Source organism: Python bivittatus, unplaced genomic scaffold, assembly GCF_059951505.1.
Source record: "Python bivittatus isolate LINGU-HERP-01145 unplaced genomic scaffold, Pbiv_v1 ctg000850_np1212, whole genome shotgun sequence".
Lineage (NCBI taxonomy): Eukaryota > Metazoa > Chordata > Lepidosauria > Squamata > Pythonidae > Python > Python bivittatus.
The window spans coordinates 7,161,284-7,174,354 of record NW_028277112.1 but is presented as its reverse complement, the minus strand read 5'-3'; the positions used below and the strand labels follow the sequence as shown (position 1 = coordinate 7,174,354).

The 13,071-nt window shown below is 37.7% G+C and overlaps 1 protein-coding gene and 1 pseudogene across 1 annotated transcript in view; one reads left to right on the top strand and one right to left on the bottom strand.

Annotated features, from left to right (window-relative positions):
* LOC148213757 (uncharacterized) overlaps positions 1–13,071 on the top strand; it is a 261,467-nt pseudogene that overhangs the window by 51,288 nt on the left and 197,108 nt on the right.
* The window catches only part of MSH3 (mutS homolog 3), a 62,613-nt gene that overhangs the window by 45,943 nt on the left and 3,599 nt on the right, over positions 1–13,071 (bottom strand). Inside the window, exons 4-8 of the mRNA XM_088130426.1 lie at positions 9,403–9,606; positions 8,617–8,733; positions 6,376–6,493; positions 5,667–5,809; positions 4,312–4,478 (exon numbers count right to left, since the gene is read on the bottom strand). Coding sequence (XP_087986552.1) covers positions 4,312–4,478; positions 5,667–5,809; positions 6,376–6,493; positions 8,617–8,733; positions 9,403–9,606 — 749 coding nt within the window. The remainder of the gene's footprint in view (positions 1–4,311; positions 4,479–5,666; positions 5,810–6,375; positions 6,494–8,616; positions 8,734–9,402; positions 9,607–13,071) is intronic.

Below are 13,071 nucleotides of genomic sequence, written 5' to 3'. Positions count from 1 at the left end.
GGGAGGCAGTTATTGTTTGGAGGGAGAGTCCCCCTCCAAAAGGACATCGGGGAGATCTCCTTCAGGGGTTTCCTCTCTTCTTTGCCTCTTAGCTGCAGGCTCAGTTCTGGGGAAAAACCTTTCTAAAGTCAGTTGTTTTTTCCTGCGCTGCATAACCCTCTGGAAATGAGAGAACACATTGTCGTTCATCATGTTCAACGCTCTGGTTGTCACAGTTCTGTTGGGGTGGTGCTTCTCAATGAAATCCTGGCACTCATTCCATTTCTGCATGATGGATTTTATCACATCACTGCTCACCTCCTCCCCTTCCTCCTCTTCCTCAGTGGAATGCTCCTTGCCAAGCGCTTTCTGTTGCTCACTCCGGAGCTGAGCAAGTTCTTCTGTGGTCAGCTCCTCCTTATGGTCCTTAACACACTCCTCTATGTCCGCATCATCCACAACCAGACCCATGCTCTTCCCCATGGACACAATCTCCTCCACTACCTCTGCATCAGACCCTTCAAACTCACGTTCAGCGACACATTCTGGCCACAGTTTCCTCCAGGCTGAGTTTAAGGTCCGGCAGGTGACATCTCCCCAGGCTTTGTCAATGAGGCTGATGCAGTGGAGGACATTGAAATGTTTTTTCCAAAACTCTTTGAGAGTCAAGGATGTTTCTTCGGTGATATTGAAACACCTGGTGAAGAGCGCCTTTGTGTACAACTTCTTAAAGTTGCAGATCACTTGCTGGTCCATGGGCTGCAGAAGAGGTGTCATGTTGGGGGGGAGGAACTTGACCTTTATGAAGTCATACTCGGCGTCCATGTCATCCACCAAGGTTGGAGGGTGTGCCGGGGCATTGTCCATCAGGAGAAGGCACCTTTCAGGCACCTGGTTCTCAGACAGGTATTTTTTAACGCTGGGTGCGAACACCTCGTGCAGCCATTCCATGAACAATTACCTTGTGACCCACGCTCTCGCATTGGCCCTCCACATGACAGGCAGTCTGGCCTTGTTCACATTGTGGTCCCTGAACCCACGAGGGGTCTGGGAATGGTACATGAGCAGCGGCTTAATCTTCAGGTCGCCGCTTGCGTTCGCACACAGCAAAAGGGTCAATCTGTCCTTCATGGGCTTGTGCCCTGGCAGTACCTTTTCCTCCCGCGTGATGTAAGTTCTGTTTGGCATCTTCTTCCAGAAGAGCCCTGTCTCATCACAGTTGAACACTTGCTGAGAGACGTATCCTTCCGCCTTCATGAAGTCCTCAAAGTCTTTCTGGTAGGCTTCTGCAGCAGCCTTGTCAGAACTGGAAGCCTCATTGCCACACTGTGGATGCCACTTCTCTTTCGGAATTTCTCAAACCAGCCTCTGCTGGCTTTAAATTCCTCACTTGCTGCGCTGGTAGAGGGGTTTTCCCGCAGTAAATCACTGTGCAGCTTCCTGGCTTTTTCACAGATGATAGCTTCACTCACGCTATCACCTGCCAGCTGTTTCTCATTCAGCCACACCAACAACAGCTTTTCCACCTCTTCCACCACTTGTGTCCTCTTCCTCATTAAGATTGTCACTCCTTTTGCCACATCAGCTCCTCTGATGGCATCTTTATTCTTCAGAATAGTCGAGATGGTCGACTTCACCATCTTGTACTCTGAGGCCAGATCAGTCACACGAATACCACGATCGTGCTTTTCTATAATGTCCTTAAGTTCAATCGTCACTTTTTTCTTCAAAGCCTTATTCTTGCCAAGCCTGCTCTGGAGGCTTGCTGACAAGCACACCAAACACCTTCCAAAACCTTCCAAAACGCCACAAAACACACCACAAGCCTCACCGAACGTCTCCTTGCTACCGCGATCTCGCCCACAGGAAGCCACGACCGTGTGGCAGCAGGGAAAATGGCCGCGGATCCAGTTCATAAGTCGAGGCGAGTTTGTAAGTAGAGGTAAATTTTTGGTGCTGGAGCTGGTCATATCTCGAAATTTTCGTATGTAGAGGCGTTCGTAAGTAGAGGTACCACTGTAATATAGGGGCTTTGGTGAAGAACCTATCCTGTCCCAGTAAATATTATGCTTACCTATATTTGAAGTAACATAGTTCTAAAAGTAACATGTACTAAAACCTAGTACAGTATCAGATCATTACTTATTACCAAGAAAAAGGGGCAAGAAATGTACATATGAGGACTTGCTCACTTCTCCTAATGCTTATGAGATTTTAAAGTACAGAAGAGTTGAAAATGACAACATAGAGAGGAAACATATGTCAGTGCCTAATTCAAGCAGGAACTTTTTTATCAGAGTAAGATATAATACGGGTAGTCCCTGGGTTAAGAATGCCCAGTTTAAAGATGACCCATAGTTAAGAATGGAGCCTACTGGAATGGAGCAAAATTCGAGTTAAATACACAATGATTCAAATTAAATACACAATAGTTCAAGTTCATTATACAATACTCCTTATACAGTATTTTACAATAGTACTGTTCCAGCTTACATACAAATTTGACTTAAGAACTGACCTTGGGAACGGAATTCGTTCTTAAACTGTATATCCAATGGAAGAATTCATAAAGAAAATACTGCCTGATCAGATTATCACTGAATCCAGAGAAGTTAAACTACTAGCTAATGAAGTAATATATAACAGATTGATTTCTGATGGCAGTTTATCCTGTTCTGCGACTGCAATGTTCTACATTGTTTTTACCTGTATATTTTTATGACAACGCACAATTCAATGAAGTAAAGTTCCTGTAAAGTAGATTATAAATCCTTAGAATAAATTAGATCTTACATTTCTTCCAGGGATTTTAAAATACACAAGTTTCAAGAGACTGTACCCACAGAAATTAAGTAAAAAGGAGAAAGCGGCTATCAGGGAGATTATCCAAAGTGAAATACTATATGACCCCCTAGTGGTGAATCATTTGTTGCAATAAACCATTTATTTATGTAATGTTATAAAACTATTTGAAAAATTACAAGCTTTTTTGTTTTAATGTAATATACTTAATCTAAAAACCTAGCCTATTGTTATTAATTTAGAAGGGTTGAGGAACAGATTTAGCTAAAACTACTTAAAAACAACTTTAATCAAACTCAAAAGCAACACTAATTTTGAACGTTATCAGTTCTCAATGTTTTACACTGAATTTGATGGAGTGATTAAAAAGAATATTCTTTTAAAATAATACATTTGATGGAACTAACATTAAAGCATTTCAAAGCAAATGTTTGCAAAAGAGAAAAAATAACTACATAGTAAAATCAAATTTCTAGAATAGGATTTCTCATAGAACCACTATTTTTAAAAAATAATGTATTCTGAATCTGCCTTTTTCTATAAAATTAAAACAGTATATTTATTACATACTTGCTTACCTTTAGTCAGCTGCTTGGTTTATATTAAAAATTGTACCTTTTTTCCAAATTACAGTGGATAATACTCAAGTTTAGCCAAAACTAGTCTGGCACAAGAATCAGAAACTCCTATGTACATCTTTCCAGGGAATAAAATACAATAATAATTAAATAATAATTTGCTTACATTTTGCAATATCAAAATTGTTCTAAATAATGGTAGGGTTGGGCCTGTTTAGACCCTCAACTGCTGTCCAAAACAGTTAAAGATGCCACTGGTTCCCATGGATCAAGTATAACTTCAGAATACTACATAGGTTCAAATAAACACTGTGCTATTTAATATAAGGGTAAAGTTGCTCAAAACCTGAGCTTACATCCCATGGAATAGAACCCAGCACTGACTTTACAGTTCAATCCTGTGTAGAAATAAGCCCTGCTAGGTTCAAAGATCTGTACTTTCAAATACCAATATACAGAATTGCATTCTTAACCATGTTTTCCCAATTTGACCTTTGTTTTCATATTATTACAATTCCAAAAGATTCCCACTTAATCTAAATCACATACATATGTGATGCTGTCATTCCCTTAGATACAACCGTAATTTAATCTAATTTAAGCTTAAAAGTATTTTAAATTTGCTCTTCATTTTTCAGAATTATGAATTTCCTTTAATGCTAGATGTACATTGTGAAGCAAGACAGAGACACACATGCCCAGTAAAGACCATGCTTACATATGAATATGTTTTTAGTAATTCTTTCATTGTAATTTCCACAAGCTTATTTAAATTTAAATGCGAACTATCTTAATGGTAGAAATAACATACAGAAATTCAATAATGTTTGAATTCTTTGTAAACAATTAAAAATGGGGGAGATTTATATACAAAGGTAGACTTTTCAGTCCAAAGATCTCACCGAGCCTTGTCCCAACCATATATCAAATTGTTCTACTACGCAAAGCTTACCATACAGAAGTCATACGACTTATAAGCTTCTCAGTCTGATCTGACACGTCTCTAGGAAGAATAATCTCAACTGGCTGCAGGCGTAATATTAGATTTTCCAACTCTGAACGAGCTACAGAATCTTGAAAACTGTCAAAGAGAACCTCTCCTGTAGTAGGCTGGACAGCCTGAAAAAAGAATAAACATAGCAACTTCTTATATTATTTTCAAGATACAGTAACTCTGTGCAACCCCAAGGCATCTTATTTCTCTCTTCTCTGTAGTACAATAAACCAACATAGTTATAGAATGATTCTAAAGAATGTTAATTGTATTATGTTTTGATTTACTAAAAAAGAAAAATGTCCACATCAAGTTGCTATTATTTGTCTTCAGCCATACAGGTGTCTCAAGGTATTTGCAGGAAGTACTTAGCAGGCAAGCAGTTCCATTCAATTGGCCTGACTAACAACCATTATTAAGATGACTCCATTAATTGTTTAAAATGTCTAAACTAGTGAACATCACTGCATGTGGTACAATTCATATCGTATATTTGTTTCATGTTTGTACTGAGGTCCTTTTCTATTTATGATCTTGCGTTCAATTAGTTTCATCAGGTTATTCCAAATCCTGGGATATCCCAAAATTAACTAAATCCAATTTTGATGTTCCTCAACATGCCATCTCACAGATACACTGGATTATGACTTAAATGAACCTCCAGCCAGCTAAGGCAATGGCCCTGTTGTAATCTAACACGAGAGGAGGGGCAAAATCAATTGGGGAAGATTGATATAAACTGTCAAACTTTCATAGTTCCCAAGATTTTCTTATATAGAATTGTGTTTGATCTGAGTTAGTTCCATTTCATTTCTGCTGAAAGGAACACTTCAGTGGGACACTTTAGCCCTTAACCAATCTATAAAATCTGTACGTAAAACAAACAAACAAACCTGAACCTACTACTCTATAGTATTATATTACTCCATAACTCATTCTCATACTCATTCTGTTAGAATGCAGTTTTCCCACTTTTTCTTCCCATTATCAGTCTCCCCAAAACTATTTCTGAAGGATAGGGTAAAAGGATTAGTTTGGGGCATGGGTGGGAAGAAAGAACTCACAAAATTGGACAGAAGTCCTTTCAGTCCCTCCATCCTACAGCCAACCCACTCCTGAAGGGTACTCTGACCCTTAGAAAGTTTGCAGAGCCAACAGAAAACCAACAGCTGAGAAAGTCACTTTCACTGCTGATGCAGCACTGAACTAGAACAAATTATAGCATTTCTACTAAAGTACAGGTGGATATATTGTTAACAATTACAACTTCTACAGCTACAATTATAAATTAAAAACTCTTTAGAAATGCTTACCACTATGCCTAAAACAATGTTGTGATTCTTTTGGTTTAAATTTTCTTTATTTTCAGAGATACAGAGAAGATAATTATCCCAGACATTAGATGGAATTTCCTCAGCATCCATTGAATTATCCAATTTCAGCAGGGGATTCAAATGTACCAAGTGTTAAAGGAAATTAATTTTCTACACAGTCCTTACATAACCCAAATATTATAGTATACTGGTCTGAAATTGTTACCTTTGCACGAGACCATTTTGTGAAGGCTTCTTTCTCTAGTTAGATGGATGGAGATTCTACATTATGAAAGTAGAAAAATGTGTTTTTCTTTCTTCTTAATTTATTTTATAAACCTCTACTGTTGCTCCTGTCACTTTTTAAAAAACCAAGAATCTCCGAATGCTTTTTTATTTTCGTAGATTGTATTTTAATCCCCCTAATCATTTTTCCCTTAGCCCTGTGACTAGGGGAAGCAAACAGACCACATCACATTTATACAATGAGTTTTATATAATAATCTATATAATAAGATGCTATTTGAATACATGGAACAACACAATAGGAAAACCATCATCCCTAATTTGGGAAACTCTGTGGGCAAAACAGATGAAGCACGTGTAAATGTATCTGGAAGGATAACAGGAGGATATTTCAGACTAACAAGAAGAGGTATGGGATAATAAACATCACCAAAATAATTCAACACACTTAATAAAAGGATATCTTCTCCTAGAAATGTAGATTTTGTATACAGTGAAGTTAGTTTTCGGGTAAAAAGAGAGCTTTTGTTCTCTCCAACAGCCTTCAAAGCAGCAGTTTCCATTTGCTTTACTACTCCTACCTGCAAGAAGCAGAGAACATGAAACACTGAAAAACATTAAATAAAAATAAATATCATGTTAACTATTGAACTATTTCCACAAACCGGTGGAAATCAAACCTATTAATTCAGTATATCTGCAAGTGTTTTTCCTCTGGGATTGAGGAATAGTGGACCTGTGACATAATATCATGCTTAAACAAAAGAACAAGGATTTCTTCTCTATTTTATGTACTGCAATTCACCACGCAAGGGAAAAGATAATAAAAAAGCAAAGACAACTGAAGAAAGTCTACTGAAATACTGCAAGTACTAGCCATATCAACTATTTACCAATTTCAATATTCAATACAAAATTAGTATTTTTGGTGCAGTGAACTAGTTTCTGAAAAACCCTTCGAATATGTACATTAATCCAATTCCCTCTTCCCTTAATTCTGTAAGTTTCCAGAACTATTTTCACCCCTCCACTCTTAGTGTCTTTTAAACTAAATGACTGTACCTCATAAACCATAGTAAGTACTTATCCAGGCTCTAGCCAGTTATGACAAGCTCTAAGCTTCCTTTCAGCATAAGAACTTTAAAGGGAAGAGGGAAAGTCCTATTCCTACTCTTCTTCTCCTGCCATAAAGGTAGGTAGGACACAACAACTGGGTTAACTGCATACTTACTTGGTGAGAGCAGAGATGTAAAAATAAGAAGCCCTTTCTCTGGCTCTGAGGTCAATCAACTTTTCTCTGCATCTACCAAATGCTAGAGCTCAACTGTCAAAAAGATGCAAAGGATCTTAGCAATCCTGTATCAACTTCCAGCTACACAAATATGTTGTATATCATGCAGTTAAATTCCACTAGCCCATGTACGCACCAAGCTGGAGGGAACAGCCAAGAAACACTGATTTATAACTTTGTACCATATTTCATAGGTACAACATATGATCAAGTAGATCCTACTCCTTCAAAATATATCTTGACAATCATAACATTCTGGTCTGACTTGGTAGCCAACCTCTGATCATGTAATGGTATGTGGGAATGACCTTGGGAGACGGGAGGAAGAGATGCTGCCTAGGGAATGATCAGATGAGAGGGGGAGGAGCCTGCAGCTGTGTAACAGCTAGAGAAAGAAACTCAGAAAGGAACCTCCCTAACTTATCAGGCTGTAAAAGAGATGGCGGGAGATTTGTACTTTCAGACTTGCAAAATTCTGTTAACCTAGGCTTATAATAAAGTAGAAATAGCTCATCTGGTCGTGTTTCCTCTCTGGTCTACTTGGGAAGGCTAACAGATCATGACATTACATTTAGGGTCACACATCACACCATTAAGCCATGGATCATTTTAATCATAGTGCAATGTATAAACTATAATGACTGGCTTAGTCCAATGTGATCTGTATTCCCAATCTACATTAGCATTATGTTACATATTCACATGGATCGCCATAGCCCATGGTCTCCCAAACTTTGCAGTACTGCAACCAACTAAACAATAAATGAATCTGTATAAGCCCCACATGAATATAAATAAATAAATAATAATGCTGTTGTTAATTAAAGCTTAATTAGCTTTAAAAAAAATTGTGATCTTCCCTAAGTTGCTTGTGATCTCCTGGAGGGCCACAACTCACAGTAAGAACCCTTGCTATTACTAGTTATTTTAAAAGCCATGTAGAGAAGCAAAGAGCTGCAGTTCAGTCACTGAGCATTTGTTTTGCCAGAAGAAGTTCAAGGCCCCTGCCTAAAATCGTGAAGACCCTTTGCCAAACAAAGGAAATAGTATACTATGCCAGATGGATCAATTATCTAATGATATAAAATAGTTTCCTATGTTCCAAGCCAAAGTCATACATCATAAATAATATGAACAGCAAAGTAACTGGGAGAAAAAGCACACAAACAATATTGGAAGATTGCATATAAAATCAGAAGAATGAAATGCATGCTTTGATTCTTTCAAAAGCAAATTTAGTCAACAGTTTTGGCTTGGAATTATAGCTACAAACTCCTGATCAAATTAAGAAGTAGGAAAGGGAAATACTACCAGTTAAGATCACTTAGTATGGAATATTTTTTCGAAAACACGTAACTTTGAAAAACAAGCTTACATAAAACTAGAATTATATATGTAGCTTTAGAACCAAACCTTATATCCCTTTGCTACAAGACGGTGAACATGAACGAACAGTCTGTGCGTTGGTATACTGGCAGTCATAAAGTTGTGATTTTTATGACAATATATATTCAGCTCCTTAGCAGCAATCTATAAAATATGATGGTAATTAACAATTTATTCTGGTAGCAGTATATATACTACAAAATTCTTATGTGCATATAACAACCACTTAACGACATCTACTGAAATATACTGAGTAGTTTTAAAAGTCTCAAAAGATTAAATAAGACTACAACCTTATTAACATATTACAATTTATTAACATATTATAACAGGTATGTTGCACGTATTAACATATTATAATTATAATGTCTAGGCAAGCAGAAGCACAAAACAGGAAATTACAGTAGATAGTGGTTTTTTTTAATTCTAATCTTTGTCAATACTTACCTTATACTTCAAGCATATTTTGCAATTAAAACATATACCCAAATATAAACAAATTTGTGTAGAATACTTGGCAAAATTCAGTCTTGCAGATAAGTTGTTAAATAAATACGTGAGTATTATTTGGAGCCAGACCAAAATAAGCCATCTGGGCCAATGAAACAGCATGCCGTTGCTGCTGCTGCTGCTGTGGACATAACCTCTCTGCCAAGATATAAACCAATGGCTGCTTATAGCTCCTATCTTACTTGGAAGTTTGTAGAAATACCACATTCTACCTTCTGCACATAACTCTTTCAATAATTATGCACAACATTAGTAACAGCAACATGTAACTGTAACAGAACGCCATACAGAGAAGTGCTTTACCTCTGCATCATCTCCAAAAAATCTGTACTTATAACCACACTCAATACATAGAATAGCATCCTTATACTGCTTTTTTAGTTCTAGGAACTGGAGCTCAAGAGGTGTATATACAGTTTTGGTGGGTTTTTTAAAAGTTGTATCTGATGTATTTGGGGTGTTTTCAAATCTTGTATTCATGGTAAAAAACTGATAGACATTTCTTCCCTGTATGTGAAAAGAAAACATAAACAAGAAAATATTTAGTAAAAGTACTATTATTCAGGCAGGAGGAAGAAATTATTATAGATCTGAACTCAAGCTCAATGGTTTAATTTCACATCATCCTACCTTCATCAATTATAAATCAATGACAGAATGCCAAGTCGAACCCAGGAAACAAACAGAATTGGAAGCCCTCTCAAAGTTAACACATAGCGCATAAAAGCTAAGAAGGTGTTTAGTTGGAAAGACAACAGTAGCCAACAACCTGGTGGGCAACTAGAAATGTTATCAGAGCAGACATGGTGCAAAGCACAGGCTGGACAAGCAATTTAGAGAAGCACTTGGACTAGAAAAACAGAGGCAACAGATAGGTTATGAAAGGCAGAGTTAAATGTTTTGCTCCAAGATGGAACACACTGAGAATAAGGTTGAAAAGTTAAGAAACTCTAATAATCATTAGTTACTACTATGATAGTGCTTAGTCTGTCTCTCAAAAAGAAATGGTGTACCCATCTTTATTATTATTTTTTCCTCAGGAATTAAGCTCTCTTTATGTCACTCCTGTTTTATGGATGCATTTTACTAAATTATACATTGCACATTTACAACAATGCTCCAGCACTGATCATTTTCTAGCTTTGCATGTATTTTTTTTTCCAATTATACCTTATCAAACTTTTGCAATTTTCCTTTGCCTGGTTCCCTTTTCATTGCCTAAGTATATAATGTACTTTAAAAGATCAAAAACTAAAATAAGCAAATGTTAATGATAATTTAAGTGCTGTTCCAGTAAGAAAAATTGCAATCATTTTTCAATAGATATATAGAATTATAAATCTATAGTTACACAGCCTTGCAAATCAATGATTTATGTTGCAATCCTATAAGTACTTTTCTCAGAATAAGCTTTGTTGAACTTAATATGGCTTATTTTTATATGAATAGATTCCTTTGTTTTAGGAAATGCCGAGATCTATTAAAATCATTACTTAATCCCCTAAGGATTAGCACAGCAATCTCACAGGGGATGGGTGCAAAAACATCTATTTCTCACTTTTTCCACAATCTATCAGCTATTCCCAGTTAAAACAGAAGATGGGAAAGAAAAAAAGTTTTCACTACCCCTTTTCCCTGTTGAAGCATTTTTTTTTTTTTTCCTCCTATAAATTACAGTAAAAGGGAATTGTCCCATACTAACTCTATTTGGCATAGATTAAAGATCCAAATTACCCCTTCTCAGGGAACAAAGCAGCTTTAGATCCAAAGCCAGCTCTATCATAATTCAGGACCTTGAAACTTCTACCCTGGCAGAAGGGATCTCCTCAAGATCTATATCCATCAGAAAACAACTGGGATGTGCATTAGGATCACATATTAAATAAGACAGACATTTATGATCAACAAGTACAGGTAAAATCTTCTTCAAGGGGAATTCAACTCCTGGGAACTTCGGACATGTCAATGTAATTTTCTTAGCAACAATATACTGTAGAAGTAGCTTGCCACTGCTTTTTTTCAGTATGTTTTTCCATCTTCCAGTCTATCATACAACCCTGGGATTTCCTGGTGTTCTCCCATCCAAGCACTTATCAGGTACTGTGATTTTACTTTGCTTTTCAAAATCAGCCAAAGTCACTGAAGTGCTGCCACCTATAACAATTACTTAGTGCTTATTCATGCTATTTTGCATATTACCAGACTACCATATATGTATATACAGTGGGGCAAAAAAGTATTTAGTCAGCCACCAATTGTGCAAGTTCTCCCACTTAAAAAGATGAGAGAGGCCTGTAATTTTCATCATAGGTATACCTCAACTATGAGAGACAAAATGGGAAAAAAAATCCAGAAAATCCCATTGTCTGATTTTTAAAGAATTTATTTGCAAATCATGGTGGAAAATAAGTATTTGGTCACCTACAAACAAGCAAGATGTCTGGCTCTCACAGACCTGTAACTACTTCTTTAAGAGGCTCCTCTGTCCTCCACTCGTTACCTGTAGTAATGGCACCTGTTTGACCTTGTTACCAGTATAAAAGACACCTGTCCACAACCTCAAACAGTCACACTCCAAACTCCACTATGGCCAAGACCAAAGAGCTGTTGAAGGACACCAGAAACAAAATTGTAGACCTGCATCAGGCTGGGAAGACTGAATCTGCAATAGGCAAGCAGCTTGGTGTGAAGAAATCAACTGTGGGAGCAATAATTAGAAAATGGAAGACATACAAGACCACTGATAATCTCCCTCGATCTGGGGCTCCATGCAAGATCTCACCCTGTGGGGTCAAAATGATTGCAAGAACGGTGAGCAAAAATCCCAGAACCACACGGGGGGACCTAGTGAATGACCTGCAGAGAGCTGGGACCAAAGTAACAAAGGCTACCATCAGTAACACACTATGCTGCCAGGGACTCAAATCCTGCAGTGCCAGATGTGTCCCCCTGCTTAAGCCAGTACATGTCCGGGCCCGTCTGAAGTTTGCTAGAGAGCATTTGGATGATCCAGAAGAGGATTGGGAGAATGTCATATGGTCAGATGAAACCAAAGTAGACCGTTTTGGTCTAAACTCAACTCGTTGTGTTTGGAGGAGAGAGAATGCTGAGTTGCATCCAAAGAACACCATACCTACTGTGAAGCATAGGGGTGGAAACATCATGCTTTGGGGCTGTTTTTCTGCAAAGGGACCAGGACGACTGATCCGTGTAAAGGAAAGAATGAATGGGGCCATGTATCGTGAGATTTTGAGTGAACACCTCCTTCCATCAGCAAGGGCATTGAAGATGAAACGTGGCTGGGTCTTTCAGCATGACAATGATCCCAAACACACCGCCTGGGCAACGAAGGAGTGGCTTCGTAAGAAGCATTTCAAGGTCCTGGAGTGGCCTAGCCAGTCTCCAGATCTCAACCCCATGGAAAGGAACCCCTTTGGAGGGAGTTGAAAGTCCGTGTTACCCAGCGACAGCCCTAAAACATCACTACTCTAGAGGAGATCTGCATGGAGGAATGGGCCAAAATACCAGCAACAGTGTGTGAAAACCTTGTGAAGACTTACAGAAAACGTTTGACCTCTGTCATTGCCAACAAAGGATATATAACAAAGTATTGAGGTGAACTTTTGATATTGATCAAATTTTCCACCATGATTTGCAAATAAATTCTTTAAAAAAATCAGACAATGTGATTTTCTGGATTTTTTCCCCCCATTTTGTCTCTCACAGTTGAGGTATACCTATGATGAAAATTACAGGCCTCTCTCATCTTTTTAAGTGGGAGAACTTGCACAACTGGTGGCTGACTAAATACTTTTTTGCCCCACTGTAAGGACTATTGCCTCCTTGAATATTGATAGTCTTTATTAACCAACAATTGACTTCCAGCACTTTGCCATATCTAGCAATACATCAAATGCTGATTCAATTAACTGCACCACTTAACATGCACTATCTTTGCTGGTATTGACTCCT